This window comes from Hoplias malabaricus, chromosome 3 (genome assembly GCF_029633855.1).
Source record: "Hoplias malabaricus isolate fHopMal1 chromosome 3, fHopMal1.hap1, whole genome shotgun sequence".
In the NCBI taxonomy this organism is placed as follows: domain Eukaryota; kingdom Metazoa; phylum Chordata; class Actinopteri; order Characiformes; family Erythrinidae; genus Hoplias; species Hoplias malabaricus.
In genome coordinates this window covers 47469961-47497886 of record NC_089802.1, presented here as the reverse complement: position 1 = coordinate 47497886, position 27926 = coordinate 47469961, and the positions used below count along the sequence as shown (strand labels likewise).

At 37.9% G+C, this 27926-nt stretch overlaps 1 protein-coding gene across 1 annotated transcript; it reads right to left on the bottom strand.

The window, feature by feature from the left end:
• Nucleotides 1-247: 247 nt before the first annotated feature.
• Nucleotides 248-26276, bottom strand: si:ch211-286o17.1 (uncharacterized). Its single transcript, XM_066665676.1, has 8 exons — nucleotides 26125-26276; nucleotides 12340-12444; nucleotides 11425-11627; nucleotides 10069-10149; nucleotides 7492-7615; nucleotides 6456-6508; nucleotides 6004-6153; nucleotides 248-3281 (listed from the first exon to the last, which is right to left on the bottom strand). Exons 1-8 carry the CDS (start codon nucleotides 26198-26200, stop codon nucleotides 3105-3107), a joined length of 969 nt encoding a protein of 322 aa, XP_066521773.1. The 5' UTR covers nucleotides 26201-26276; the 3' UTR covers nucleotides 248-3104.
• Nucleotides 26277-27926: the final 1650 nt, after the last annotated feature.

Sequence of the window (27926 nt, the reverse complement as noted above, 5' to 3'; positions counted from 1 at the left end):
TTTAACCCCAAAGAAGAGTTAAATCTGTTCCATCTGTGGGAGTTGAACCGTTGGCTGATCAGTGTCATGCTAATATAGCATAGTAGATACTGGACTGACTATAAAACAGGCAGAAATGTATGAGAGAGAGAGACAGACAAAGAGAGAGGCTGAATGACAGTGGGAGTTCAGTACAAATAATGAAAAAAACCACATCATAATTGCAGAACAAAATACTGTTATTACATTCAGGATGTATAAAAAAGGGATTAAACTTTTATTCAAAAAGGACAGAAGACTTATGGTCTGAAGTACATGATTAAAACCACTAAACAAAACTGTATACACCAATCAACCATAACATTATGACCACCTCCTTGTTTCTGTACTCACAGCCCATTCCCTCAGCTCCACTGACCAAACAGGAGCGCTTTGTAGTTCTACAATCACATACTGGAGTCCATCTATTGCTCTGCATACTTTGTTTGCTCACGTTCACCCTGTTCTTCAATGGTTAATACCCCCACAGAAGATGTATGGTTTGGATGGTGGATCTCACCAATATGTGTTGGCATATTAGTATGTGTTGCAGTGATAAGAGTGGATCAGGCACAGCAGGGTTACTGAAGTTTTTAAACCCCTCAGTGTCACTGCTGGACTGAGAATAGTCCACATACCCAGAAATATCCAGCCAACAATGTCTGGTGTCCATTGATGAAGGATTAGAGGACTACCAACACAAACTGCAGCAGCAGACGAGCCAGTGCCTCTGACTTTATATCTACATGATGAACGAGGTAGGCGTGTCTAACAGAAAAATTTGAGCTGAAGCGTCAGTGTTACCACAGCACTGAGGATGATCCACCAGCTAAATCATACCTGTTCTGTGGGGTCCCTAACCATTGAAGGTCAGGGTGAAAGGGAGCAAACACTGTATGCAGAGCAATAGCTGGACTACAGTCTGTAATTGTAGAACAACAAAGTGATTCTGTGGCCATAACTTTAATGTTGATTTGTGTATATATCAAACACACAAAGACACACCTACTAAAGTGTCAGGCTTTCTACAAACCTGGTGTCATTATATAGGCTCATGAAAATAATAAGCAGAACTGTATTCATCGTTAGACATTGTTCTGTATCTCCTAAACGTGTTCTGTCATTGTTGCAGACTAGTATCCAATCCACAAATGCATTTTACTTTTGCAAGCTTTTCAAACTTTGAAATTACTTCTTTAATACCATCATAAGTGTGTGGGAAGAGCATGGGAGTGCCAGAAAAGGACATCAACCAGCACTTATCGTACTCAATAAGTGCCACAGCCATCCTAGGCACTTCAGTTCTTTGACTTTTAGCTGTTGAAATAAGTCTTGTGAATGTGGTTCTGCTGACCTTCTTTACAAAAGGTTTATACTAATGACGGAAGAATGAACAAACATAAAATATCAAAAGGTTCTAATTAAAAACGTCCTGTTTCATAAAACACGTAACTGAGGCTGATGATTCACAAAGCACCAACCACAACACTTACACATAAGCAATATAATGAGGTAAAATACAAAAATAGATTATGTAAAAACGTAGTCATTTGCTGTCTGCTTTTCACAATAGGCCTGTTCCATTTAGCACAAAACACTCTTTCACCCTGCAAGCTAGGAGTGCTCTAAAAGCAAGTAAACACTTGTAAACTTACTTTGAGAAATTCAACTAATGTAAGCTTCTACAACTAAAAATATCCCTCTAATGCTGACGGATAGAAAGGGCTAGCATATGTAAATAGCAACAGTGAGTCGTTAGCATTTAAATAAAACAGTGAGTTGGCTGATCTTTTTCTTGACTATATCTTGCTTTTGCCAGCTGGCAAAACACAGAAGTGAGGAATTGAGAACTTAGTCTTCATTTTTAGAAACGCACGTCAGTGCCTGAACATCTGCCAAATATGTCCATTTGTTTCAGTACAGTATAATGCCAGTGAAGCTTGTTAGCTGATGATAAAAGAAAAGGACTGTAGTATTGGTAGTTCTTTTGTGTGCATATTGATTTTACCCAGGTGCGTTGTGGTCTGGTCCAGGGGCTCTTTAAGTTTGAAGGTGAACTTCATTCTACAGGTGCTGGTCATAAAATTAGAATATCATGAAAAAGTTGATTTATTTCAGTAATTCCATTCAAAAAGTGAAACTTGTATATTATACTCATTCATTACACACGGACAGATATATTTCGATTGTTTATTTGAAATATATCAAGTATATATATATTTTTTAGTTAATTCACGGATTACAGTGTGGCACCAGGTGTCTTCAATATTGAACCTTTTCACAATATTCTAATTTTGTGAGATACTGCATTTGGAGTTTTGATTAGTTGTCAGTTATAATCATCAAATTAAAAGAAATAAACACTTGAAATATATCACTATGTGTGTAATGAATGAGTGTAATATACAAGTTTCACTTTTTACATGGAATTACTGAAAAAAATAAACTTTTTCATGATATTATGACCAACACCTGTATATTCAAATTTGAAATCTACCACTGATGCTTTTGAAGATGTGTTTACTTTATACTTTTTATTAGCTTGCCCTGTGTGAACTCCAGAGCCTCTAAGGCTGCCTTCTTTATCAATAATCTGAGCACCTGGCTGAGCATCCTGCATCAGTTCCTCTGCTAGTATTTGCTCCCTGATAAGAGCACTGAAGGTACATCAGAATTCAATTCAGGAAAGTTCTTCAATGTACAGTGGCAGCAGTGTGTCCTGAAAGGGGTATTGTTAAGAATTTTAGGAACATTTCTCTGTCAATCTAATATTTAAAATGCTCTAGCTGTGCCAACATGGGCAGCATTTCAAGCTCAAGCCCTTCTCTTTGGCTAAATTTAATGCTGGTTTAAGCAGTGTCAGTGTCTTCACAGTAAAAGTTGAGGCTTCATTATCACTGTTAACTTCATCTTGTCCATGGTGCAGTTTACAGATTCAGTCATTATGATCTTCATTGTGGTGGTCTTTGCTGTTGTCTTCCTCATTGATCGTCTTTTATGGTGGGTAAGATTGTGAGAGTCGAGGTAAGTGATAACTCTCCATGCTTTACATTCACTATCAGATTACCGACTCACAAACCTAGCTTTTACATCTGAGTATCAGCTACTGGTGTTTGGGTAGCAGAGTGGCCGTTGGTGGGCAGTGATTCAGGAGACTCTCCGTTGCTGGTGGGCTTGTCAAAGGGTTCTTGAGGTGGAAGGGGGGCTACAGAGAGTAGTGTGTTCCCCTGGTTCTGTTCATCTACCTGGAAGGACTCTTCAGCCTGGATCGACAGAAGAACAGAAGAGCCATGAACTTTACAGTGATTATATTATGATTAAAGGATCTTTCCATTGATTCTTTTATTTGGAATTTACATTACATTACAAAGTGTGTGTATGTATGTATATACACCATATATATATATATATATTTATTTTTTTTTTTTTCTTTTGCAGTAGTAGTAATAGGAACAAATGATCTAGTCTTGCTTTGCCAGACTCTCTAAGGAGATGTGACCAAGAACCACCTACTACTGCAGGAAGAGAAATTTGACTGACATGCAAAAGGACCAATCAGAGGTCTGCTAATTTGGTATTACATGTAGAAGGAGGTGGAAAGCCACTGGCAGAATCCTGACAATGAAGTCAACATGTGGGTGGAGTGTCCATGGCTGAGACTACCAGGGGTCATGATATCTACAACACCAATTTGCTGTTTTGTTTGGTCCAAAATGAACAATGATTTTTTAGTTTTTATAAGCAGTGTATTATTATGCCTTATGGTGCTGTATGTACATCTGTTTATTCATGTTTTTTTAATGTAGTCCTTACTATAAAACCATGGTTTAGGCTTCAGGCAATTTATGCATATCATGTAATTATCTCTTGTGAGATTTTATCTTGTGAGATATTAACATTTAAAGAAGTCTAGTCTACTGAGTATTCTGTAACAGCTTGAGACCTAGCTCAGCAATTAAAACTGGTGCTGTCCATTTTATAACTTTGTTTAAATGAGGTTAAATTGTGTAAACCAAAACTTACGCCATCTAAGTCCTTAAAGAGGGAGCACTGAAAATCTGAGATGATGCTGCACTCTGAGTAAACTGAAAAACACTGATTTCATTTGATGTTCTCACCACTGCCCTGAGGCTGTGAGTTAAATGAGTGAATCACCTTCTCAGTCTGTGTAGGTGTTGAGAGCCTTGCCTCTTGAAGGCAGATTTGTGTAAATTTGCAGTAAATCAGAGGGTTCAGTGGTTAGTGACTCAGCCATAAGCGTTCTATTTGTTAGATTACTGGTCTAACCAAGAGGCCCAAAGAAATGCCACATCACAGGGAAAGAGGCATGGGTGTGCCTTCACTCCCACAACTGACTGAGTTCCATATCTGCACCCATGAGAGAATCATCCCTTGTGTCTTTTTGTCAGTTAGTCTGATTAAAATTCCCTTCTCAGGAGGGGCTGTAATTCACTATACTATAAACAAAACAACAGTGACTAGTTCATTTTTTGCGTACTGATGTTAGTACAAATAATTTATTTCTAAAATAATTTTATGGGAGAACTTTCAGTGGACCGTGGTGCAGCTATTAATTTTTCCAAATCACTGTGTTTCTGTTGTTCCAATCATTGTGAACTTTGACACAATCTAAAGTGCAGGTGCCATTTTTCAAATAATGGCAAAATAATACAATGTCCTTACAGCTAATTTTTTTCCCCTTAAATTAGTAAAAGAAACTCTTGTGAAAACAGAATGGAGTGATAGTACAATCATCAACACTTGCTTGGAGCTGCAGTTTCTCATTCTAATTAATCATTTTAGCATTTTATGCTATTAACTACTAGAAAAAGAATGAAGCTTGTTCTCCTGAAAACATGCGTGCACACACACCCCACAAAAAAACTCTAAACATATATAATATGGCAGAAAAACTCTATATAGTGCTAAATAGATATGTCATGCGTCATTAAAAATACAATGCATCAGTGGTAAGTTAAACATGTTACATGTATATGAAATTAAAATTTTACACCATGATTTACAGTAACCTGCTAAAATTTGATAATAGAATGCTTGGAAAATGCAGGCCTTTTAATCTGGAGTATTAGAATTTAGTATAATTTATGCTATTACTAACTTTTTTCCAGAAAAATATGTTAGGTTTTATATTCAAATGTAAAAAACGGTGACATTTTATTATTTATATTTTACCATATTGTAATCAGTTCACAATAGTGATGATAGGAACCAGGGTTTTAGATGTAAATGTCTCTATAATTCACATCAAATTTATCATTTGTAAATGTCTCTGTAATTCACATCAAACCACTATGAAAGCCTTTGTTTACATCTAATTTAATTGTGTAGTGGTTTTATTTATTTTCAGCTTCTTTAGACCACGACTGCCTCTGTAGTATGGTATATTTATATTTATGAATATAACTAATCTAGATCTCTTGTATTTTGAAGGATGGACATGTGAGTGTGTGTGGTGGAAAGTGGTTACATAAGCATTCCGTTTTAAGCAGGTCACAGGGTCAATGTGTGTGACTGGGTGAAATGAAATACTATAGGACTCCTGTCAGAGACACTACTGATTCCTGCCATTGTCTTGATGACAAAAAAATATGGGAGGCTGTTTGGACTGCATCTTTCTCAAATTTCTTCTTAAATGTATGATCAATTCAAAATCACGTTGTAAGGCTGACAAATGAGACTTATTCTGCATTAATAGCCAGTCTAAAAATAGTATCCAAACAGGAGAATAGTATCCAAATAGGAGAAAGAGTATTGTTACTGCAGCATAACATTCTATAGCATCCAATTAATAGATAAAGCAGAATTTTAAAAACAGTCAAAAATACACTGAGACAGTGAGAACAGAGTAAACTGACTGAGACCAAACTGAGTGACATTTGTATCTGATTGAATGAGGTGGCTAATAATTTATTTACTTGTAGTGTGCATGTGTATGGGGATCTGTGTGTTGTGTTGAGACCCTACCAACCGCACTCCTTTGGTCTGTTTCTGGTGGGTTTTCAGAACATATGCAGCAATGAGCACTGCAGCCAATAGCAGACCAGCGACCAGGATAGAAATCAGCACAGTCCGAGAGTGTTTGCCTGAGATCGGCTCTGCCTCCATAACTCCAACCTACATAAACACGTACACATGAGAACACGACTGAAGTTTTTACACTCAGATGCCTTTGGTCAAATGAACAAACAAACTGCACAGTTCTACTTTTAACATATTAGAAGAGAAAAAATATATTTATACTTATGTTATATTGTTTTACAGTATGGTAAATTTGGTAAGGACTTTCTGTTTGGCAAGGTTTAAGACAAATCTATAAATGTATCATGGCATGAACCACCTGGGCAGGCCCTTGGAATGCTTAGAATACTCAGCAATATTCCTGCTCATTTTCACAGTGCTTTGTGTTGTTACTTTACCTTATCTTTGATATTGTCATTGTTAAACTTCTCTGTCATTCCACTGGCATCACCTGTTTGATAAAAAGTGTTAAATCAATAGTCAGTTAATGTAGCAGTATCATTTAAATATTGGTGTTAATACAAGACTTATTTTCATTCATTCATTGTCTGTAACCCTTAGGCCGTGGTGGGTCTGGAGCCTACCTGGAATCACGCGTGCCAGACCTTCGCAGGGTGACACACACTCACACATTCACTTACAACTACTACAGCTACTTTTGAGTAGCCAATCCACATGCCAGGTGTAATACAAGACTTGAAATATCAAATCTAGTGTAAACCTACACAAAATGGAATTGTTGTTGTTATTGTTATTAAGGGTATGTAGGTCAAATACACATTAAAAAGCATTTATGAGTTTGTACTTTATTTTAAGGTGGGTAATATCTAGAGAAATTCACTCAGGTCCATGCAGTTTAGAGCTGAAACTTTTGTAATTTCTACTCAAGATCTTTTTTAGAAATGTAGTTTTATTTTATTGTTGTACTCAGTTAGCAGTCCTTTAAAGGAACACTAGGTAGGATTTAGTTTTTTTGTTTTCCGGGGGGCTCCCCTAAGTGAAAATCATTTTAACAACACTGTACTGAAATCATTGGGAAGAGAGTGGTTTCCTACCCTTCTCCAAAAGTAACGTAGTGCAATTTTTGCAGGCCTGAGTACAGAGCAGCAATGACAGAGGCTATAGTCTCCCTATTACAGGTCAGTGAAGCACCACAATGATTTTGAAGCTGTAATTTTAAAGTAATAATATTACGTAGTGTTCCTTTAAGCATAGAGTACAGGGACGTTAATCATCTATGGTTATGGTGCACTGATAAGTTTTGTTGTAGTGTACTGATTAGTCATTATGGACGGATGTGTTTTGTTATGGTGGATTGAGGCGTGCACTGCTGAGTTATCTTGTGGTTGACTGATGAGGTTTGTTGTGGTGCACAGTTGATTTATATTTTGTCTGGTCTTTGGTGTTTTGATCATTTTGTAATGAGAATTCAACCTTGAATGCACTGTCCAGATATGATCATCTCGTTAGAGCCTTCTTGCTGATAGATCTCGAGCTTCCTCTCGTCTCCTACACAAAGATGTTCTAGGACACTCTCAATCTTTGCCCTGTTCTCCTCCTGTTAGATGACAAGCAGAAATGTATTTTAGAGAAATGTTATTAAAGGTAAATATTCCGTATTTTTTAATACTTTCTGCTGAAGTATATTACTATAATAATTTCATTAATTTAAAAATCACTCACAGTGCTTTTATGTGACATGTTCAGTTTTAGAGTATATTACCGAGTTAAGATTGTACACAGCAGTCATACTAGGAACCAGTAACTGTAAAGTTTAATGCCTCTAGAAGTAACCTCTCAGAACATTATTACATTAAATTGTTATTAATAAACTGTTTGATGTCAGGGACATTGTGATGTCACTGTGATATGATAAGGTTTGGGTTGACATTCTCTGGTGGTTCTGGACAGCAGATCATATGATTTGAGTAGTCACCGTGACCTCTTGTTCCTATGAACACCGCTGGAAATAAGTCTAATTCTCTACAGTAAAACACTGCACATCAAAATTTTTTACTCACAATGACTAAGTCTGGTTTATTAAATAAATGATTAAATGTTAAATGGTGATGACATTTCTAAACTGATATATAATATTTTGGAATGACTGAGATGCTAGGAAGCAAGTGCATACACAGCTGTTTAAAACATTTAAAGCCTGACATTACAGGGAAGGCTTCATATTCATGTGCTCACTCACTCTCTCTCTCTCTCTCTCTCTCTCTCTCTCTCTCTCTCTCTCTCTCTCTCTCTCTCTCTCTCTCTCTCTCTGCAGGAAGGCAATGTAATGTGAAGCGTGTACATTAAAGCTGACTATCACACTTGTTAATCCACCCAAACCTCTACTATCTGCCCCTTGCTGACAGGTGACTCCTTCGTAGAGGTCAGGATCATAAAACACATGCAGTGTTAGGCTTTTCATGTTTCTTGCATCATGTTAAAACACTAAAAGTGGTTTCAGACACTACAGTGTCGTGGAAATTCCGTGATGTGGAAATGAGGCAGGGTCATACTTTTCAAGATTGTCAAGCCTACAGTAGTACTCTGTCTAGAGTAACCTATCAGAAGAAAGCTATCATAGTAAGATTTTAAACTGGGCTTATTCCTGAAACACTGATCAACGGTTCATACAGTTTGAAGCACTGACTCAGTGAGTGGGTGCTCCAGAGTGTCACATTCTCATGTCACCATGCCCAGTGCCAGGTGTCAACTAGAGAGTATGGGCTGTGGAACAGTGGATCTGTTTTCTCTGGAGTAATGGAGCTCTGCCCAAAACCTGTGGAATGCTTTAGAATTGTCATTTCATATCCAGAACAAATCGCATAAAATTGGTGGGGCTGAACCCAGTCAGATACTCAGATCAGTGTTCTCATAAGTGGTGGATATACACCTTATGGAGATCACTGATGAGTGAGTGACTATAAATGTAATCAAAGTCAGCTCTCATTGCAGAAAAGAGTGCTACTGCATATCTGGGTTTGCCTATGGTCTGAGAGTTCACTGTAACAGTCCCTGACTCCATAAGCATAATGTTCACAATCTAATCAGTGCTATATTAGCTACAGTGCCAGTGCCACTGTCACATGTCTGATGGAATGTGGTGCTGATTCCCCTTACTCTTCTAAACAACATGTACAAGTACACAGTTGTCTTTGTGCAGAGACCTATTTCTGAACCGTGGCAAATTTCCCTTCTTTTCTGTGTCATTTTCCAGAACAGTGGTACCCCTTCTTTACTTTTTCATGTTCATCCACTGATTCTACTGCAGAAAGGGATGCAAATATTGCAGATTTTCTGAGTGAAAATATTTTAACACATCCTCCAGTTGTTAATGAGTACAGGAGTAATGTGCATTTTTTAGTGTTTATGTTTCATTTTTCTTTTACCAAAAATCCTTAACCCAACTAATCAATATAATTTGTGCACTAAAACCGGATGAAATAGGTTGTATTTAAAGGATACAAAATGGAACATAAAACTAGAATTTTAGCTTAAAACATTTATTTATTTGGATTTTTTAATGCTTTTATTTATTCTGGAGAAATGTAGAATTCACAGAATATTTGTTTTTGTCCAGTCGTGTTATTTCACTGCTTTTATTTAGCCTGCATTATTAAATGCATAGCATACTTATTAGGAAGCAGTTTGGTATGAACCAACTCTGACCTGGTAGCTGCAGTTAAATGTCAAATGTGGACTAAAGGGATATAATATTCTGCAACTCTTGAAATGTGTTTTTCAGGAGAATGACCTTCGTCCAATACTTCTGGGACAAGTTGTATTGCAACTAAATATCCAACAACAGTATCAGACTTTACTAACGCTCTTACAGCTGGATACAATGAAATCCTCACAGAAATGTTCCCATGTCTGTTTTGAAACCTTCCCAAAGGAATATAACTGTCCCTTTGCTACCCTGATTTTAAAAGAAACACTGGATGATGTGAAGTTCACATGTTTTTGAACTCATATTGTCTGTGGAAGATACTGGTTTAGGTTGTGGTTACTCACACAGCTGGAAGAGTTCATCAGCTTCAGTTTCACTGCATCTTTTCCTCTAACTGCAGGTTCGGGTACACACACCACTGGACCCTAAGGACAAACAAGCTTTGCTATGATTTTCAGATTCCAGTGAAGTGAGGTTGGGAGCCTGCACCTTTTTCTGTACATTAGATCTTCCATCATTTACAGAAGAGTAGAGGAGAACATAATAATAATAATAATAATAATAATAATAATACATTATATTTATATATAGCACATTCAAAGTCTTACAAAACAGAACAAATGAAGAATACAAAACATTAACAAACAGAACAAGTCTGAAAAATATATTTTTTTATATTAAGTTTGAGGAGTATCATAAGCAAGGGAGAAAATATATTTTTGCGTTTTGATTTGAATATGGATAGAGTTGGAGAATGTTGGACTGAAGGGTGAAGAGAGTTCCAGAGTCGTGGAGCAGATCTAGAGAAAGCACGATCACCGTAGCTGTGGAGGCTGGAAGGAGGGACAGTGAGCAGCTCGGCTGAGGAAGACCTGAGTGTGTGCATGGGTTTGTAGGGATGGAGAACAGCAGACAGGTATGAAGGAGCAAGGTTATTTAGAGCTTTGTAAGTGAGAAGAAGTATTTTGAATTGAGTACAGTACTTTATGGGAAGCTAGTGAAGATGTTGGAGAACAGGTGTGATGTGTTGGTGAAAGCGAGTGCGAGTGAGAAGGTGGGCAGCAGAGTGCTGAACAATCTGAAGTCTGTGGACAGAGGAAGAGCTGATGTCAAAGAGAAGAGTTTTGCAGTAGTCTAAACCGGTGGAGATGAAGGCATGGATAAGGATTTCAGCAGCAGATTATATTAGCAACGATATTACACAGATGACAGATTATGACGTTTTGATTATAGAACTGATGTGAAAGTGAAAGAGTTGAGTTGAGGAAGACACCCAGGGAAGAAGGAGATACAATTGAATTATCAATGAAGAGAGAAAGGGAACCATGTTACAAAGAAATATGTAGTTGAACAGGTTAAAGTAGAACAGAGGGCAGGTCATGACTGAAGTGCCCTTGAGCAAGGCACCTATCCCCAACTGCTCCCTGTGCCTCACTGCGGTGTGCTCACTGCCCCCTAGTGTTCACTAGTGTGTGTGTAAATGTGTGCTTCACTGCACGGATTGGACTAAATGTGGAGAACAAATTCCTCTGTGCCAATGAAGTGATTCTACTTCTACTTCTAATATGAACAGCGCAGTTATCATCTACAACTGGTCTACATTCGTTCAAAAGGGTGGAGAGCTATGCATGTAAACATAGCCAGTATTCTCAGTTTGCCAGCTAGAGATTTTCTCTGTAAATGTAGGTATGATTTCTCACCATGTGTGAAGTGCTGGGTTTAGACTCAGGTCTGCTGCTGGGGTCATGCTGAGGAGCCTGAGTTTCCTGCTGTCTGGCGGATTCTGCCTCTGTGGTGGACCCGCTGCTCTGGGTGGTCCTGTCCTGCATAGACACAGGGGTCTTCGTGCTCTCTATAAACATAGTGGGATAAACCACTTTCTGGACATGTGTAGTGTCCTTTCCTGAAATGAAAGAGGAGTGGTTTACTTCTTTTCTTCTGTGTTTGTCCTGTATTCTGAGTCCATATTTGTGGTTTGTTAAAAATTCTTGGCAGGTTGATTGACACCTGCTGGATTTCTATCCCCAAGAAGACTGATTGTATCAAAAAATAAATAATTAAACAAAAATGAATCTACGGAATCTATAAAAATCTGATCTATGATGATGTAGCCATTGTAATACAATTGTAGTCTAGAAACGTGTCTTATACACACAAGAATATGAATAAAATCAAAACAGTATATAAAATGTCTGTCTTACAATACATTTGTGCAACCTTGTGCATAGCTACAACAAAATGGAGGATTAAGACTATGAACCTATAAAATATACAGAGGCTAATAAAAGGCATGTCATTGTGTTTGTAGTTTAAAATAATTGTTAGTAACTATAGCATCTTTTACATCAGGTCCTAGACTCTAATCCAAGTCCTAAATTCTAAATACAAAATGTTCCTTAAAGATCCTTTAGGTTTTTCTCAGATAATTATATCAGTGAAACCCTTAAAGGCGCTTCCAGGAATATTTCTGTGCTTTATTAAAGGGTCTTGAAGGAACCTTTCTGTTTCTAAAAGTTTCCTGGTACAAGAAGGACCCTCCTATTTTTAGAATGTAGCCTTAAGCTCTCTTATAAATTGCTCACAATGTAAAGCTCCCCTGAATGACGTTCAGTTACCTGGAGTAGGATGAACATTATCTCCACGAGATACTTCCAGACGTGCAATGTTTCCCGAGATGATGGGGGTCTCGAGCGTGGAGACCTGAACTTCACAAACCACTCCTGAAATTAGGAAGAACTCAGTGTTTTCACTTTGTAAATGCTTTTGATCAGTTTATTTAGGACAAAACATTAAATGATATTTTGAATTGGACATTTTTCAAAACCTGCACTTCATATATTTTCGCATTCTTGCATGTCACTCAAATAACTTAACGAGAAAATCCAGCTCATTTAAAAGTCATAAATTGTACCGTTTCCACTGTTCACTGGGATGTTACTAAAATGTTTTTGACATGCTTTGGTTAAAATACCACAAGGATGAATCAACACAGCAATGAATGGTTTTAGCATCTGTTCCTTTAAATGATAAGGAGTCACACAGAGGGCGGCACGGTGGTGCAGTAGGTAGTGTTGCAGTCACACAGCTCCAGAGACCTGGAGGTTGAGGGTTCAAGTCCTGCTCAGGGTGACTGTCTGTGAGCAGTGTTCTCCCAGTGTCCGTTTGGGTTTCCTCCAGGTGCTCCGGTTTCCTTCCACAGTCTAACAACATACGTTGGTAGGTGGATTCGCAATTCAAAAGTTTCCATAGTTGTGAGTGTGTGAGTGAATGTGTGAGTTTAGGTATGCCTGTGAACGACTAGCGCCCCTTCCAGAATGTGTTTCTGCCTTGTGTCCAATGATTCTGGGTAGGCTCCGCACCCACCACAACCCTGAACTGGATAAGTGGTTATGGACAATGAATGAATGAACACAGTGTCACACAGAGATCATTCAAGTGCGAAAGCAAGGTGCACAGTAGCTCATATTGTTTTGGCTTGATCCTCTCATTTTTCTGATTTTGTTTTTGCTCCGTTTTTTTTTTTGTTGGTTTTATTCTCGAATCGACTCATTCCTGTTTTACATAGTTTGACCTTACTTTTAAATCTGAGTCTACAGTTGTGATGGAGTAGCTCAAATTCGTGAACCTCCGTTTGATGTAATAAGTGGAGATGAATAAGGACAGTTTGTTTTATTCCATGCTTTCTGTCTACATAGTCAAATATTGCTGTATCCGTGAGATAAGCAAGAAGTGAGTACTTGAGATAAGACTCAAGAAGTGAGTACAAAAATGTCAAACTACTGGTTAGGTACAATGTTTCCAGTAGAACTGCAATGGGACATCTTAATATGTCCAGCATCTTTCAGTAAGTAGCTGACGGTTATAATGCTCTATTCTCCTCTATTTACACCTTTTCGTGTAAAAAAAACATGGACACCCTGTGTCATTGATGTAAAGCACAAAGGCACCTCCTTGTGGAGCAGTCCCTAAATGTGACTATATGCAAAATAGCACCCCTTGTGGTGCAATTTCTAACAACCAGTGCCTGAGAGTGAGTTCCAACCCAATTTCATGAGTTTTTCGCATCTAAAAGTGCTACATCTGAAAAGTGAAGGGTGAAAGTGAAAGGACAGCAGTCCAGGTGTTATCACAAACAACAGGATGAAATCATACTGTAGACAGGATTGGTAATCTAAACATGACGGACTAAACTGGATCTGAGTTAAAGGAGATTTTTGAGCCTATACAAAGTATTTTTATTTAAACTTGAAAAAAACAAGAAAAGGGTGGTACAGAGACACATAGCTTAGTGTCCCTAAACTTTTGGGGGCAGGGGTGGGGTGGGGGTGTGATATTTAGCTACATACTTTAACATACAGAGCCTTCTCTGGCTTACACAATGGCAGCTTTAATGAAGACACAACCAATGATTTAAGTGACACAGGCAGATGAGATGTGAAATGCTGTGGTCCACTTTAGGCGTGTCTGAATTCTTATGACAAAACTCTTCCAGACATGAATATGGGACATTTAATGTAATGCTTACAATTACTTGCAAGAAAGATATGTTTTAATCTTCTGTCATCAGTCATCAGTCTTCTGGGACTGATGTTTTTGTCTCTTTTTGGGGTGTCCAAGAAAGACTGTGATTGTGATGGATTGTGATGTACAGGGAGTGTTTCTGTTTTACACCCAGTTATTCCGGGCATGCTCCAGCCCACCACATCCCTGAATATGAAAATATAATCACAAGAAATTAATGGACCCCCCCCCTAAAAATGTAAAAATGACCAGATGAAAAAAGTCATGCTTGATGGCATCAGTGTGTGAAGTCGCATTAATATTCCTAATCTGGAATTCATATATTTTTAAATACAATACAGACTTCACATACGTGTATTTTTTATCTAAAGCAAAATATAAGCCTCCCGCTATGACTGGGGAACATTTCTTCATCAGAAAGCCAAAGCTCTGTTTGGATTCAGTGGAGATTGAAACAGGATACAAATGGGTTGATATGAATGTGATTAGCAGTTATTAGAGCTTGTTATTGAGAGAGGGAGAGAGAGAGAGAGAGGGGGGGGGGGGTCTTTGGAGATTTGAAAGATGAAATCAGAATGAGGTTGTGTTGCTTTAAAGCTATTTTTTCCAGTCTGTTATAGTTCCGAGCTGTATGTTTTCCCCACTGGCTCTGAACTATTTGAATGAACAAACAATATTCTGTTAAGTCAAACTCTCCTGAGGGTTCGTATAGGTTTTTTTTTAATCATTCCATTAATGTTGCGGAGGGATGCACTCTCACTCTCAGAGGAGAGAAACTATATATACATCTCTGATATGAACTAATGTGCTAATACTGGATTAAATTTATCTTTGGAATACAAAAAGAGAGACAACTCCAGTGATTAATTTAATGACTGCTTTAAATTAATTCAGTCATAAATCTGTAATTCACTGATAATTTATTAAATTAATACTTAAACTTAAATTAATAATGAAATAATAGATTTTCTCCAATCCTGGAGGTTGTGGGTTTGATTCCCGCTGCAGGTGACTGTCTGTGAGGACTTTGGTGTGTTCTCACTGTGTCTGCGTGGGTTTCCTCCGGGTGCTCCGGTTTCCTCCCATATGTGTGAATGTGTGTCACCCTGTTCCCTACTTGCGCCCAATGATTTCGGGTAGGCTCTGGACCCACCGTGACCCTGAACTGGATAAACGGTTACAGCCAATGAATGAATGAATGAATGTAGTATGTAGGTACACCACAGTGAATAACACCACAGCCAGCCATTTAATAGATTGAGGTTTAGTTTAAATAAGAGTACTTTGGCAGGACTTCTAAAGCTACATTTGCTTACCACTCTAACATGATTCAGCTGTAAATAAGTCTGGAAATGCGTATCTGATATATTGTCAATTGCTAGTGTAAACCAGGATTTTGTGTCACAAAATAGTATACGTAATAGTATTTTAGCTCGTAGTGATACAGATAATTCCAGGTAGGCTCTAGACCCACCGCGACTCTGAGCCTGATAAGCGGTTACAGATAATGAATGAATGAATGAAAAGTGATACAGATAGATAATGGACATAATATTCATTATGCATTTCCATTCCAACAAAAAGGAGTGAGCCTTCAGACACTTGTATAATTTCACAAATTAAAAGAATTTTACTGGTAAAAATACTGGTAACAAACACTAGACATCAATTATCACAAAATTTTTCTGTAAATGAATCCCCAAAATTCTCTCAATGCAATGTAACTGCGTCCCGTTCTTAATTAAATTCCCACAGACATACTTGATCGCACATTCTGACTTACTGGGACACGTAAATATAAACAGAACATCACCATGTAGATGAACGTTGTGGGCAGACACTTTAGACAACAGGTGTTGTTCTGTAAAATGACTGCCCTTAGCGTGAATATATGTCTCTGGGGAGCGAATGCCACAAGAAAAAAAAAAAAAAAAAAAAAAAAAAATATATATATATATATATATATATATATATAAATGGTAGTGAAAAAAATATATACATTTATATATATATAATATCACATTCCATGGACTTATCTAAACACATGTCTCAAAATGTACTCCAAACTCCAGACCACTCCCATGTCTGAACATGACCTCACTCTATAGGCATTTACACACACACACGCACACACACACACGCTCTGCTGAAGAGGTCCTCTGGTGGTCTTCCTGGGCTTGCTGATATGAGCTTGTATATTTTCTTGCTCATTAACAGGCTAAATCAGGACCAAATGTGCATGGTATGCAGGTCTGTGTGTAGAAACGCTGTGTTGGCACACTCCATTAGGATTACTGAGGTGTGGCTGGAGTGGGAGCTTTCTAGTTTTTTTTTTTTTTTTTAAACGTGTGGAATTTCAGGGGCTTATTGAGTATTTATTTATTTTTCTTCTGCAGGAAGTGGATCTGTAGAGTGCATGGGAGAAAAATTCTGCCTCTTGCTGCTTCACCCTCCGCTTTCCCCAAGCTTTATACATTTCCCCTCTGTAAATATTTAATTCCATTGTATATTTGAAAATGTGGGTGTTGCAAATTAACCTGTGATGCCAGCTGTATGATTCATAGGGCTGTTATATCAGTGCTTTATGCCACATGCCATTAATGTATATTTTCCTGCTGATGCTCCACGGTTGTGCTGAAGCCCCTCTCTCTGTCTCTCTCTTGCTCACTCGTTCTTGCGTGGGTGGTCTTTTTGTTTATAGTCGGTGGTGAATGTGGACAGTGCTACAGGCGAAGGTGTCAGGATTATTCTCTATTGTGCTCGCCTTAGTGGCACTATTACCAGACTCCCATCAAACAAATACAACAGTCTGAATGCTGTTTGATCCTCGGATGCACAAGGCAAAGTGGATAGATTTGAGGCTCATAATGATTGACTCATGGCTGTTTGTTCATAACTAGAGCAATAATGGCTTTTGCAATATTGATGTTGCAAAAGGCTACATTTATATGAACAATTCACAAAGCATTTTACAGCATGCTGGGGCTAGAGTGATTCATTCAAGTCCCTAAAGGTGTGTAGATGGGTTCATATGATCCAACACTGGTAAACCGTTATAGTCAAAATATAAAAGGCCAGCATGAATTTGGAGATGTTGTGAGCAGATTTTTTTTAAATAAATCAGTGTTAGTTTCGGTGAAAATTGATATATTTCATTCATACATACAAATAAAATTTACTTTCCATTTACTGTTGTTATTATTTGTCTGTGTGGAAATTTGACAATGTTGAGCTGCTAGCGGGCAATAAAGAGTAAAAAAGGGAGGGGTAGAAGACCTGCTGTGAAAACATCACCCAATTCACACTCCACAAACACAGCTCTGCTGAGATAAACCCACAACAAACTGCAACATTCTTCATAAGATTGCAGAACTGCAGAACAAAAGGAGCAAAAATATAAGTGTCTGATTTAATTCCAATTCTCATGTTTCAGTGATTAGACAGTTATAGACCATGTTCTTGACCACTTGGCAATCAGGTGTAAACATACCTAGGTTGTCATTGGATTATGATCATGGCACTCAAATCACTTTCAGATCTTGACAACATTTAACACCAGTGTAAATGGGGGACAAAATATGCTCTACATACACCTGTACAGTTACACAAATGTAATTTGTCAGGAGCCTGGAGAAACAAGAAAACACCACATGAAGGATGTGCTGGGCTGCACATATTCCAAAGCCAAGTCTTCTTGATCTCTGGACCAGTGACAGTGTCCAAGGCAACCTTGCTGTGTCTATGGTAATGGTGAACAAATGAAATGTAAACTGTGCATGTGTACATGGGGAAAGGTCATCTGCTCACATTGGCAAAACATTTTGGTAAAAATTGTCAATGGAATCCATTCATATATATATTCAGATATGATCCAGAGATACACTACATGGCCATGAGATCATGGGCTAACCCAACATGTCTTTTGAAATTGTGTTGGTAGTGAATAGTTTATCCCAGTAACAACATCTGCTCTCCGCACAAGGCACAAAGAGGAAGGCCTGGTTATAGCAGAACAAATCTATGAGGAGCTGTTTGAATTAATGTGGGCAAGGTAGTCCCCAAAAACACTCCAACTCATCTTAACTCATTCCATTACTCTCCATTTTTCCCCACTAGCCAATGTTTGGCATTGGGTATGTTGACCATAAGAGTTTCTTCTCCAGATAATCCCATATTTTTTAGTGAGACATGTATTTTTATTTTTTGTTTTTTGAATGGAGATAATACAAACTGCATGTGAAAACCCTACAAAAACAACCTCACATGAATGTGTCCCATGTATATAGAGGGGCAGTGTACATATTAAGTTGCTGATTGTGGCAATATGCTATTCAATGTCAGTCTATGTGTGGGCGAGGTTTGACTAACTTATGAACTCATTCTCCTTTAGCAGTGAGCACTGTTTGAACTGTTGCCAGAGGTTTCTTTTTCACGCTGGAGGGTTCTGTAGCCATTGATGAGTGTGTGTGTGTGTGTGTGCAGAAACAGACACACCCATACTCTCTAAATATCCTGCTATCCCGCCCCCTCGCTGTCCCCCATTCCATCTTATACATCACACGCATTCTCAGACTCAGTAATATGTGTGGCTCTTGTGTATGCGTGTAACGCTAAACTGATGCAACCTTGAAAAGCTGTCATAGCTGTTGCCTTGTATGGTCATGCAGTTCTGTAGTATGTACACTACACTGTGCATCTATAGAGCATCTTGAGTTGATTTGTTTGGAGCTCAGAATCCAACATGCTGTGTTTGCCAAGTTTCATTCCACAGTACGTCAGAGTAGTAAAGGGAAGTGTGGTGTAAGTTTGGATTTACGTTGTCTTGTCTTAGTTGACGAAATAATCAATTTATTATTGAATGTGTAAATAATGTAATAATCAGCAACACAACACTTTTGCTTCTGTGGTAATGCATTTAACACTGCTGGCTAAATCAATGGCTTTTTTTTTTTGCCTTATCAACAGTGAATTTGCTTATATTACTTTGACCGTAGGGTTGTGGTTGTGTGCCATTGACCTTCTGCCTTTACAAAGCCAGTATCTGCATAGGAATGTTCACAGAATGAGAATAGCTCTATTTAGATATTCAGGGTCAGCTAGTGTCTGCAAAAGGCCACAGATCCCTGTGACCTCCAGCACACACCAGCCCACTCCCACTAACACCCACAGACACCACAGTCGTCCCCATTCCGCCTTAAGGCCTAGATCTGTTCTTGCTAAATCGTCTATGATTGACTTCCCTTCTTTTGGTCTGACTTTTCTCAAGGACCTCTTTCTTCTCTTCTCCCCCCAGATGGCCTCTCTATCTTTCATTCAAACCTATCTCTCTCCTTCTCTCTGCATGTTACGCACTATCATTCCTTCTCCCTGACGTGAGTGTCCAGAGACACAAAAGCAAACACCAGACGAAAATGGAATCTAGAAAAATAGGTTGCGATGATTTGCGATGGAAAAGAAGGTAAATGAACAGTTCTGGCATTCTTTTATCGGGTCATTTGAATTATCTGTGGATATTTTTGTTGATGAGAGAGAAAAGAATTTATAGAATGCTTCTCATCACACATACATGCATATTTACATCCTAAACAGTGTAAAATATCTGTATGTGATAAAGTATGTGATGATAATTATCGTGGTAAATCACATGTCCTGAACCTAATGAGTACAAAGCAACATGAAACTCTGCTAGTGCCTGTAATGAAAGTAGCTGACCATGTCCTTCTCTGTAGGGACACTGTAAATCATTTTAAAGGATATATTTCTTATTTATAAAAAATGACAGTAATAGTCACTTGCATAAACTGTCATACTTTTAGTTACATTTTGTAATCTAAAATTATGCTTAGAAGTCCAATGGATTCGGAACATTGTTTTGTGTCTTATTTGTAAAGTGTTTGTAAATTATACCTAGTAATGACCACATATTTCTAGTAACATGCCTTTTACTTACTCTGTACTTACATTTTCCTTACCTAACATGAACTTACTGTGTGCCTTATTTGTAAAATGTTTGTAAGATACCAAGTAATAACTGCATATTTCTAGTAACTTGACTTTTACTTACTCAGTACTTATTTTATCTTACGGCTTACTTAAGAGGTACTCAGTCTGTACTTACCCAGTAGTTAGTGGGCTATTTAAGTTAAAATGTTACCTTTTTGAAATTAACTGTATATTTCCCATACAGTAAAGTCCATGTACGAGAATTATCTCTATTCTGAAGCCTTCATTTAGCAGTTTTACAACCCTGAACACATTTACAAATGGTTGTCTTTTCATATTGAATTGCCAAGAAGTATCATTACCACAGACAGTCTGAAATGGTTATTGGAGCTAAAGATGTGAGGAAAGCAAATTAATAATTGCTGTGTTGTCAAAGGATCCAGACATCCAAAATGAGTGACTGAAATAATTAGTCTGTGGTAATTATACATTTTTTTAGTATAGGTCAGTAATTTATTTCAGCTGTAAAATAATGATAACAGAAACAGCCTGTTTAAAGAAAGGTTGGAAAACGGTTATGTAACAATGAATTATGACTATTATGATTATAGAGAAATCACACAAATGTTCACAAACTTAATTTGAAAAATGACAAGGAAAATACAGAATATATCCCCATGAATATAAATGTTATCATAAGGCTCATTATTAACTCATTGTTGTAAACATTTTCAAATATCAGACTGTGCAAGCAATTTCCAAATTCCAACTCTCAAAACCCATAAAACCCACCCCTTCACAGGCAAACACACGTGGAGCCCTTAAGCCCTCCTCCTACAGATGTTATAGTCATTCAGCCCTCTTCTGATTTCTTACAGTAACTGTACCTCTTTCCCTTTAACTCAAGTCAGATTAATCTAAAATCACTGCCATCATTCCTTCACATTCTTCAAGTCCCAAGAGAATTCCCTCTTGTGGAATTCTTCCAGAGGCCAGCCAAGGAAATAGGATAGGGTGCATTCCCTCTGGCCCTGAGCCTTAGGGAAGGGGCAGAAGGCACAGAGGAAAAGAGGAAGTAAGGGAGGAGCTGACCCCACTAATCCTAGAGATGAGGGAAGTGGCTTTAACAACACTCATGCCACCAGGCAGCCTTCCACAGTCCAGCTTAACTGCAGAGTTCCAATCATTTTTCTGAACCTGACAGGGACTAAACTTGATTTCAGGTCTGAACATCATGTTTGTGTTACAGCCTGTATTTTACACTAAATTATTTCTATTATTTACATATTCCTCCTCCTTATATTGGTTAGGTTATGTTTATTCAAACTAAACTATTGTTCAAACTGACAGATTAATGTAAAAAATAGAAAGTCTAAAAGGCCATGGGTCATTTATAAACAACCAATGTGTGGTTTATTTGATATTTGTTAAGGATCCTTTAGATGGCACCAGTGAGTAATGTTTGTTTATTTGAGCTTGAATTGTGTCTGTCATCAGTTGAAACTTGAAAAGCTGCCTACAATGAGGTGTACAAGTATTAAATACATGTACTTTTGTGGCAATTCACCAAAAGCTCTTGTCACTTTTGTTACTTAGCAAAAAATTGCATTTTGATTGTTAATCTTTAGTACAAGATAGTGTTTAAACACTATTGTTAACAATTGTCGGGTGTAAAATGTTGCTGGACTTTTCTTGAGCTTGGACCATAACTCAGACCTAGTAAATACAGTGAGGTTTGCTGCATGTACTGAATGCACACTTGTCTTGAGTATCTATGCTGGGTGTATTCGTCTGTGTTATTAGGGCATAATGCATTTAAAACTAGCGTTTAGCAGCCAGCCTGCAGAATGAGTCTCCTTCATCTCGCCCAAATTGCTCTGCCTCTGATTACGCCCACGCTTTGTTCAAGGGAGGGGCTCTTTCATCATGATGAAAGTGGAAGTAGAGGATCAAAAAATATATAAAAGAATAAATCAATAAAAGATTGAGAACGAGGTGCTCCTCTCCCTGTTGAGCAGAGTGATGTGTGCACAGAGAGCAGGCGATGTGGTGAACTGAGAGTGGATATTAGGACATGCCACTGACTGCAAAGCTAAGCCTAGTTATAACTGAGGTGCAAATAATGTCCTGATTCAGCCATGACCATGGAAGTGAGACAGATTTTTTTCATCAGTGGGGTTCTCTTGAGTAACCTATCTCCATCCAGTACCTTTGGGATGATTTGCAGTGTTTTTTTCTTAAAACCAGAAATTACCATGCAATATTACAACTAAGAATTGTCAATGAAATATAATTATCCAACATAATAAAAATAAATTATCAAATAGAAGTCTTTAATAACTAAATTGTATACACATGAAAATGACTGCAGGAGCTACACTACATTCTAATGAATATTCATATTCTTATGAATAAATATCATCAGCAAAGTGTGCATCTAGAAAAAACTGAGCGAGTGTTTAGAGCCTGCTTTTTACACAACATGTACACGTTTGCCACAATAACATTTAATTACAGGCTCTGAAACATTTTCATAATCGTAACTACCTCAAGCATAGCATTGTTTTAAATCATGTACAAGCTTGTGACTTGGCTTTCCCAGTAATGTCAGTGTAAGTTATGTTGTAACCATAAAGCAGACAGCGAGGATGAAGCAGTGGAAATAAACACCGCCTGAGTTATACGTTCTTGAAATCAGTATTGTATATGTTACAGATCTAACCACAGAATCCTCCTACAAGGTTCTGTTCAATGAATGTCCAGAGAGAGAGAGAGAGAGTGCAGGGATGGTTATGATTCATGTTAAAGAAGTTCACACCCTTCTCCACATTTGTTTTTCTTCTCATCACACACAAAGGCCAAGATAATTCGGTTTTAATAAGATCCAATTTTCTATTATGTTATGTAAAACTCAATCTGCAATCTCATCCTCTTTGAAGAAGCACAAGGACTTAGGGCACAGAAACATGATTCCTGTTATTCTCCTACATTCCCTTTTATAGATTATAATGTTCTGTGTCTGGTCTCTGAATTTAGAGATCCCTGAAGAGCAACAGATCTCAACATAAAAAACAACTCAAGTTGAAAAATGGTAGGGGTGTGGCCTCTGTGGCTACGTTGCCCTCTGACCTGTCCACTCTGCTGGCCTCGTTTTGGTAAATGAGTGTGGACTCCATGCTATCCACCCCAATAGAAAGGGCAGGGCAGCAGACATATGGCCAGAAGCTTGTGTCTTATGTTTCTAATCATGCTCTTTGTGAACAACCCAAACTTTTCACTCCCTGCCAAAGCACCATTATCAGAAGAATTTGCCTCCCCCGTGGGCTATAACAGCAGCGTAATGGGCCCTGAGCCAAAACAGTTCAATCTGCCTTTCGCTGTTGTGGGCAAAAATGGATGTATAGTTTGTTGTAAATGTGCGGTGCATGATAAAGACAGAAGCAATTACATGGTGTAGTTAGAACAACAGAATCTCTGAACACAGTGTGAAGATACATGGTCCAGTTTAAGCTGAGTGTGATGAATTAAGTCAATAGCAGGGTTTCCAGTCAAAGGATCAACGTTATATGCAACAATGAAGTTTCAGAAGAAAGCAAATGCAGAATAAGTGGTGTTTTCATCCACTATAATTATATAAAGTTTAGATGACAGAGGATGGCATCAAAACAAGAAAGATGGGGAAATTGAAGTAAATTTAAGTTTTTATCCAGTATTGCATTTATGTTGCTTATGTTGATTAGCTCAGTGAAAGTGTTAGTGTCCTCGTAAGTCTAAACATTCTGCGATGGACAATCCTGTCCTACGATGCCATTTAAAACAAACATTCCATCTTTCTTTTTCATGTTTTGGCTTTAGAGATAGTCTAACTATTCCACCTTGTCCTAGTATAAAAATCTTTTTATGATATTTGTGTTTTGCATGTTTTTTTTGTTCCTAGCGTTTTTTTTTTTTTGTTTGGTTTTTTGTTTTTGGTGGAAACCCACAAATAAATTAAGCATCTTTAAAGATACTTAAAAGCAATAGAAAATATAGCAATTTGGTGGTTTGTAGGCTTGTCAAATATGCCATACAACAGGATGGAATGCTCAGATTTCTAGGCCTTCATGAAAATTACTTTGCTGTAATTGCAGTACTGCTCTTATACTACACTTATTTTAATGTTACCTTTTTTCTTTCTTTCTTTTTTTTGGAAGAAGAAGAAGAAAACAAAACTGCCTCACACCTTCCCACAACATTATTAGAAAACTACAGTGGCACTAATCACGCTTTCATTTACCTTGTTGTTTTATATGAAGAAGCATCGCTGTAGGCCTTTTAAAAAAGTGAGATATCTCAGTGTACAAGTGTGAGAAGGGATGTAGTTCATTTTAACTTTTTAAAAAATAATTACATTGTTTTACAGAACATATTTAAATACAATGTTTAAAACACATTCTACAATCAGACAATTGCTGGCAGTGTATGTGGATACATCACCCACTCCAACACAATAAAGTGCTAAGTTAGTCAATGCAGTGTCTTCCTTTTTCCAGTGAACCAATGTTCTCAATCTTGCCCATAAATATATCTGCCATGTGCATATTTCTGTTCTGTTACATCTTCATGTAAACCCAAGAGTGATCCATGACAGTAGTACACTGATAATGGGGTTCAGATGGTCTCAGATATATCTGTCAGGTGTTGAGAGCTTTGTGGACTGACTAAGGGATCTTGAAAGTTGCCCTGGAAACCTCTGCTTTAGAAGAACAATTGATGTGGTGGCCACCTGGTGCTTGGTTCACTTTGGCCCTGTACTGGTTTTGTAAAGGAAGATATTGATTGGAAATTCCCATGATTTTCTAAAACTCTACACTTCTTGCTTACAAATTTCACCACACATTGATTTATTTGGAATCTCTTTACTGCAGCTTTTGAAAATATGTTATGCTCTAACCCACTATGTCACTGACGACTGCATATTAGCAGACACCATGAGTTCATTATGCTGTTTACCCTGTGAATGACGAGGGAGTGGATGCTGTTTTATTCACTGAGTGTCTGCTCTTATATTCTATGATAATGTGCTCAAGCGAATGGGAGAGGGAATCCAAACTTTAAGAGGAGAAGCAAGCATTCATTTGTAAATTGGAGCATTACCACGTGATTTGATGGATGAAAGCTGTTCCGGTTTGAATAAATCATTAAAGAACATATTGTTTGAATCAGAAGAAAAAATCATAATTTATGATTTGAAAATATCAGTTTTGAAATGCTGTTAAAACAGACAAAATTTAAAGGAACATTTATGTTTTGTCTATGATGAAATATAAAGTGTGTAGTTATATAGAGACACATTCATTTTTGCCACAATCGTCCAGGGAGAAGCCCTGCCTGTTTTTCAGCATTCAGAACTAGAACACATGTTGCTGTTCTCCACATCCACACCCACAAACAGACCTAGCCACAACTCCCAGTTAAACACACACTCACACAAATATCTGATTCTAAAAATGTAAAGGTTTCAAAGTGGTTATTAGTTTTGAGGTATGCTTCTCAGAAAAACCTTTACTTTGGTTACTTTTGAGGTCCTTCAAACTTTTGCAAGAATGTTCTTCATTTACAAAAGTAGTTCAGTGAAAATTATAAGCTGAATATGTCTTGTGATATTTCTGTTTAGAACACTTTTTTTTACATGAAAGAACAAAGAGAATATGTAAGCAACAAACAAGCCACCATGGGAATGTATGCACTTTTGTTTCTAAAACATCGTTAACCGACTGGAGAGTTCTAGACATAACAAAGAGCTCTTCAAAGCATGTAACGGTTTTACGAGAGAAAAAAAAACTTTTGAATGCAGCCTCAGTTCACCTACGGGACCCCACCCCCCACTTCTCTCCACACACAGTCCCACAACTGGACAACATGAGCCACTATGAGAACAATCAAAAGCTCCTCACCTTGGAAAAAGACGATGCAGATGACAGAAACCAGAGCCAGAACCCTGCAGCAGTTTCTCATTTGTAGCGTTTCCATTATGAGTGTGTGTTTGTGATAAAGCTCAAGCACTCTTTGGACAGTGTGAGAGTGTGTGTGTGTGAGGTTTAGGTTCTCTGAGTGACACTGAGAGAATAAAGCAATGCTTGTGTGCTCAGGCTGCTTTATACACCCCCACCCCCAGCTTCCCCACTCCACACACACCTCCTTCTCTCACTGCTTACTTTAACCCTTCCCCTCTGTGCCCCCTCCCCACTGGGCACAAATCTGAGTGTGTGTGTATGTCTGTTTTTGTACACTTTCAGGACAAGTATGTCCTAGTTTTTGCAGAATGTCAAAGAAAATATGTTGTTTTGTGTTTTGTTTATGTTTCTATATTTGTCCATACGTCCAACCATATTCAAAGACCCAGTTCTAAACATCAATACTCAATGTTTCTAGGTAGGCTTCTGACCCACCACAACCCAGACCAGGAAAAAGTGGTTACAGAAAATGAATGAATATATGAATAAATATCAATAATGAACAACAAATAATAGCTTTATAAGCACTTAAAAAAACACACCAAATATCTTAAACATCCTCTTCAGTACACCCAGTATGACAATATGCAAGTGGAATGTTCATGGAATGAAAGAATCATCCCATGCAAAACCTATTTGGCAATATATTGTGTATGTGTTGAGACCAGACATGAAACAGAATGAATATCACGATTATCCTGGGCAAAATTACCACAGTTATCTGTATTATCATGGTACTGTTCAAATGTGTTTAAAAGTTCAAAAAGTACTTATTCATTCATTCATTCATTCATTGTCTGCAACGCTTATATAGTTCAGGGTCACAGTGAGTCCAGAGCCTACCCGGAATCACCCGCAATGTAGGAACACACCCTGGAGGGGGCATCAGTCGTTCACAGGGCAGCACACATTCACACCTATGGACTCTTTTGAGTAGCCAATCTACCTACCAACATGGAGGAAACCCAGATGGACAAGGGGAAACCAAACCAACTCCTCAAAGGCAGTCACGGGGAGTGGGGCTGGAACCCCCAATCCAAGGACCTGTGCAGCCCTACTTTACTTATACACACATATTTAAATAATTTCACCTTTTATTAGGACTGTCTTTGACTCAGAATTTTGTCAGTCGAAACAGATTTGACTGTTCAATATGAAGCTTTGACTATTCGTTCAAGTTTTTTCCCGACAGCACAATCAGGAAATCCATTTGCATTTCCATTTGAGTTTCAGCTGTGATGTCCACCACGTTAAGAAAATCAATTCCAACAGAGACATTGGAATATATTTTTGAATGTTTAACATCAATAAAAAAGACACTGCCAGGGTTAGGGTTAGATGCAGCCTATTTTAATGCAGCCATATGGATTTGTGGAATGAGACAGAAAGCATGCATGTATTTATGTTTAAAATAATCTCATAGCCTTTTTTTTTAATTTCACAACAATAACATTGATGTGTAAATGAATAAACAATTGGGACACTTTAAAATGAACTCACAGTGCTGTCTGTTACAAAATTACAGACATCTATTTTTCAACAGGAATCGCCTATTTATTTTTTCTTTTAAACATAAAAATTTCTAAAACACTGCATTGAAAAAAAAAAACGCTGCATTGGAGAATAGCTCACGGGGGAAATGACCACGGCCACAAGGGGCATTGTATGTGTTGACATGTTGTGATTGCACCAAAAGCCTTAGCAAAGCAAGAAATGCGAAGTGAAAGATGGAGAGAATCGGT

Excerpts from the sequence above, each read along its gene's own strand:
- si:ch211-286o17.1 (XM_066665676.1), bottom strand. The coding sequence starts at position 26,200 with ATGGAAACGCTACAAATGAGAAACTGCTGCAGGGTTCTGGCTCTGGTT. Across the intron at positions 11,628-12,339 it reads TAATGTTCATCCTACTCCAG|GAAAGGACACTACACATGTC; the intron begins GTAACTGAACGT and ends CTTTCATTTCAG. Across the intron at positions 10,150-11,424 it reads AACCCAGCACTTCACACATG|GGTCCAGTGGTGTGTGTACC; the intron begins GTGAGAAATCAT and ends GTTTGTCCTTAG.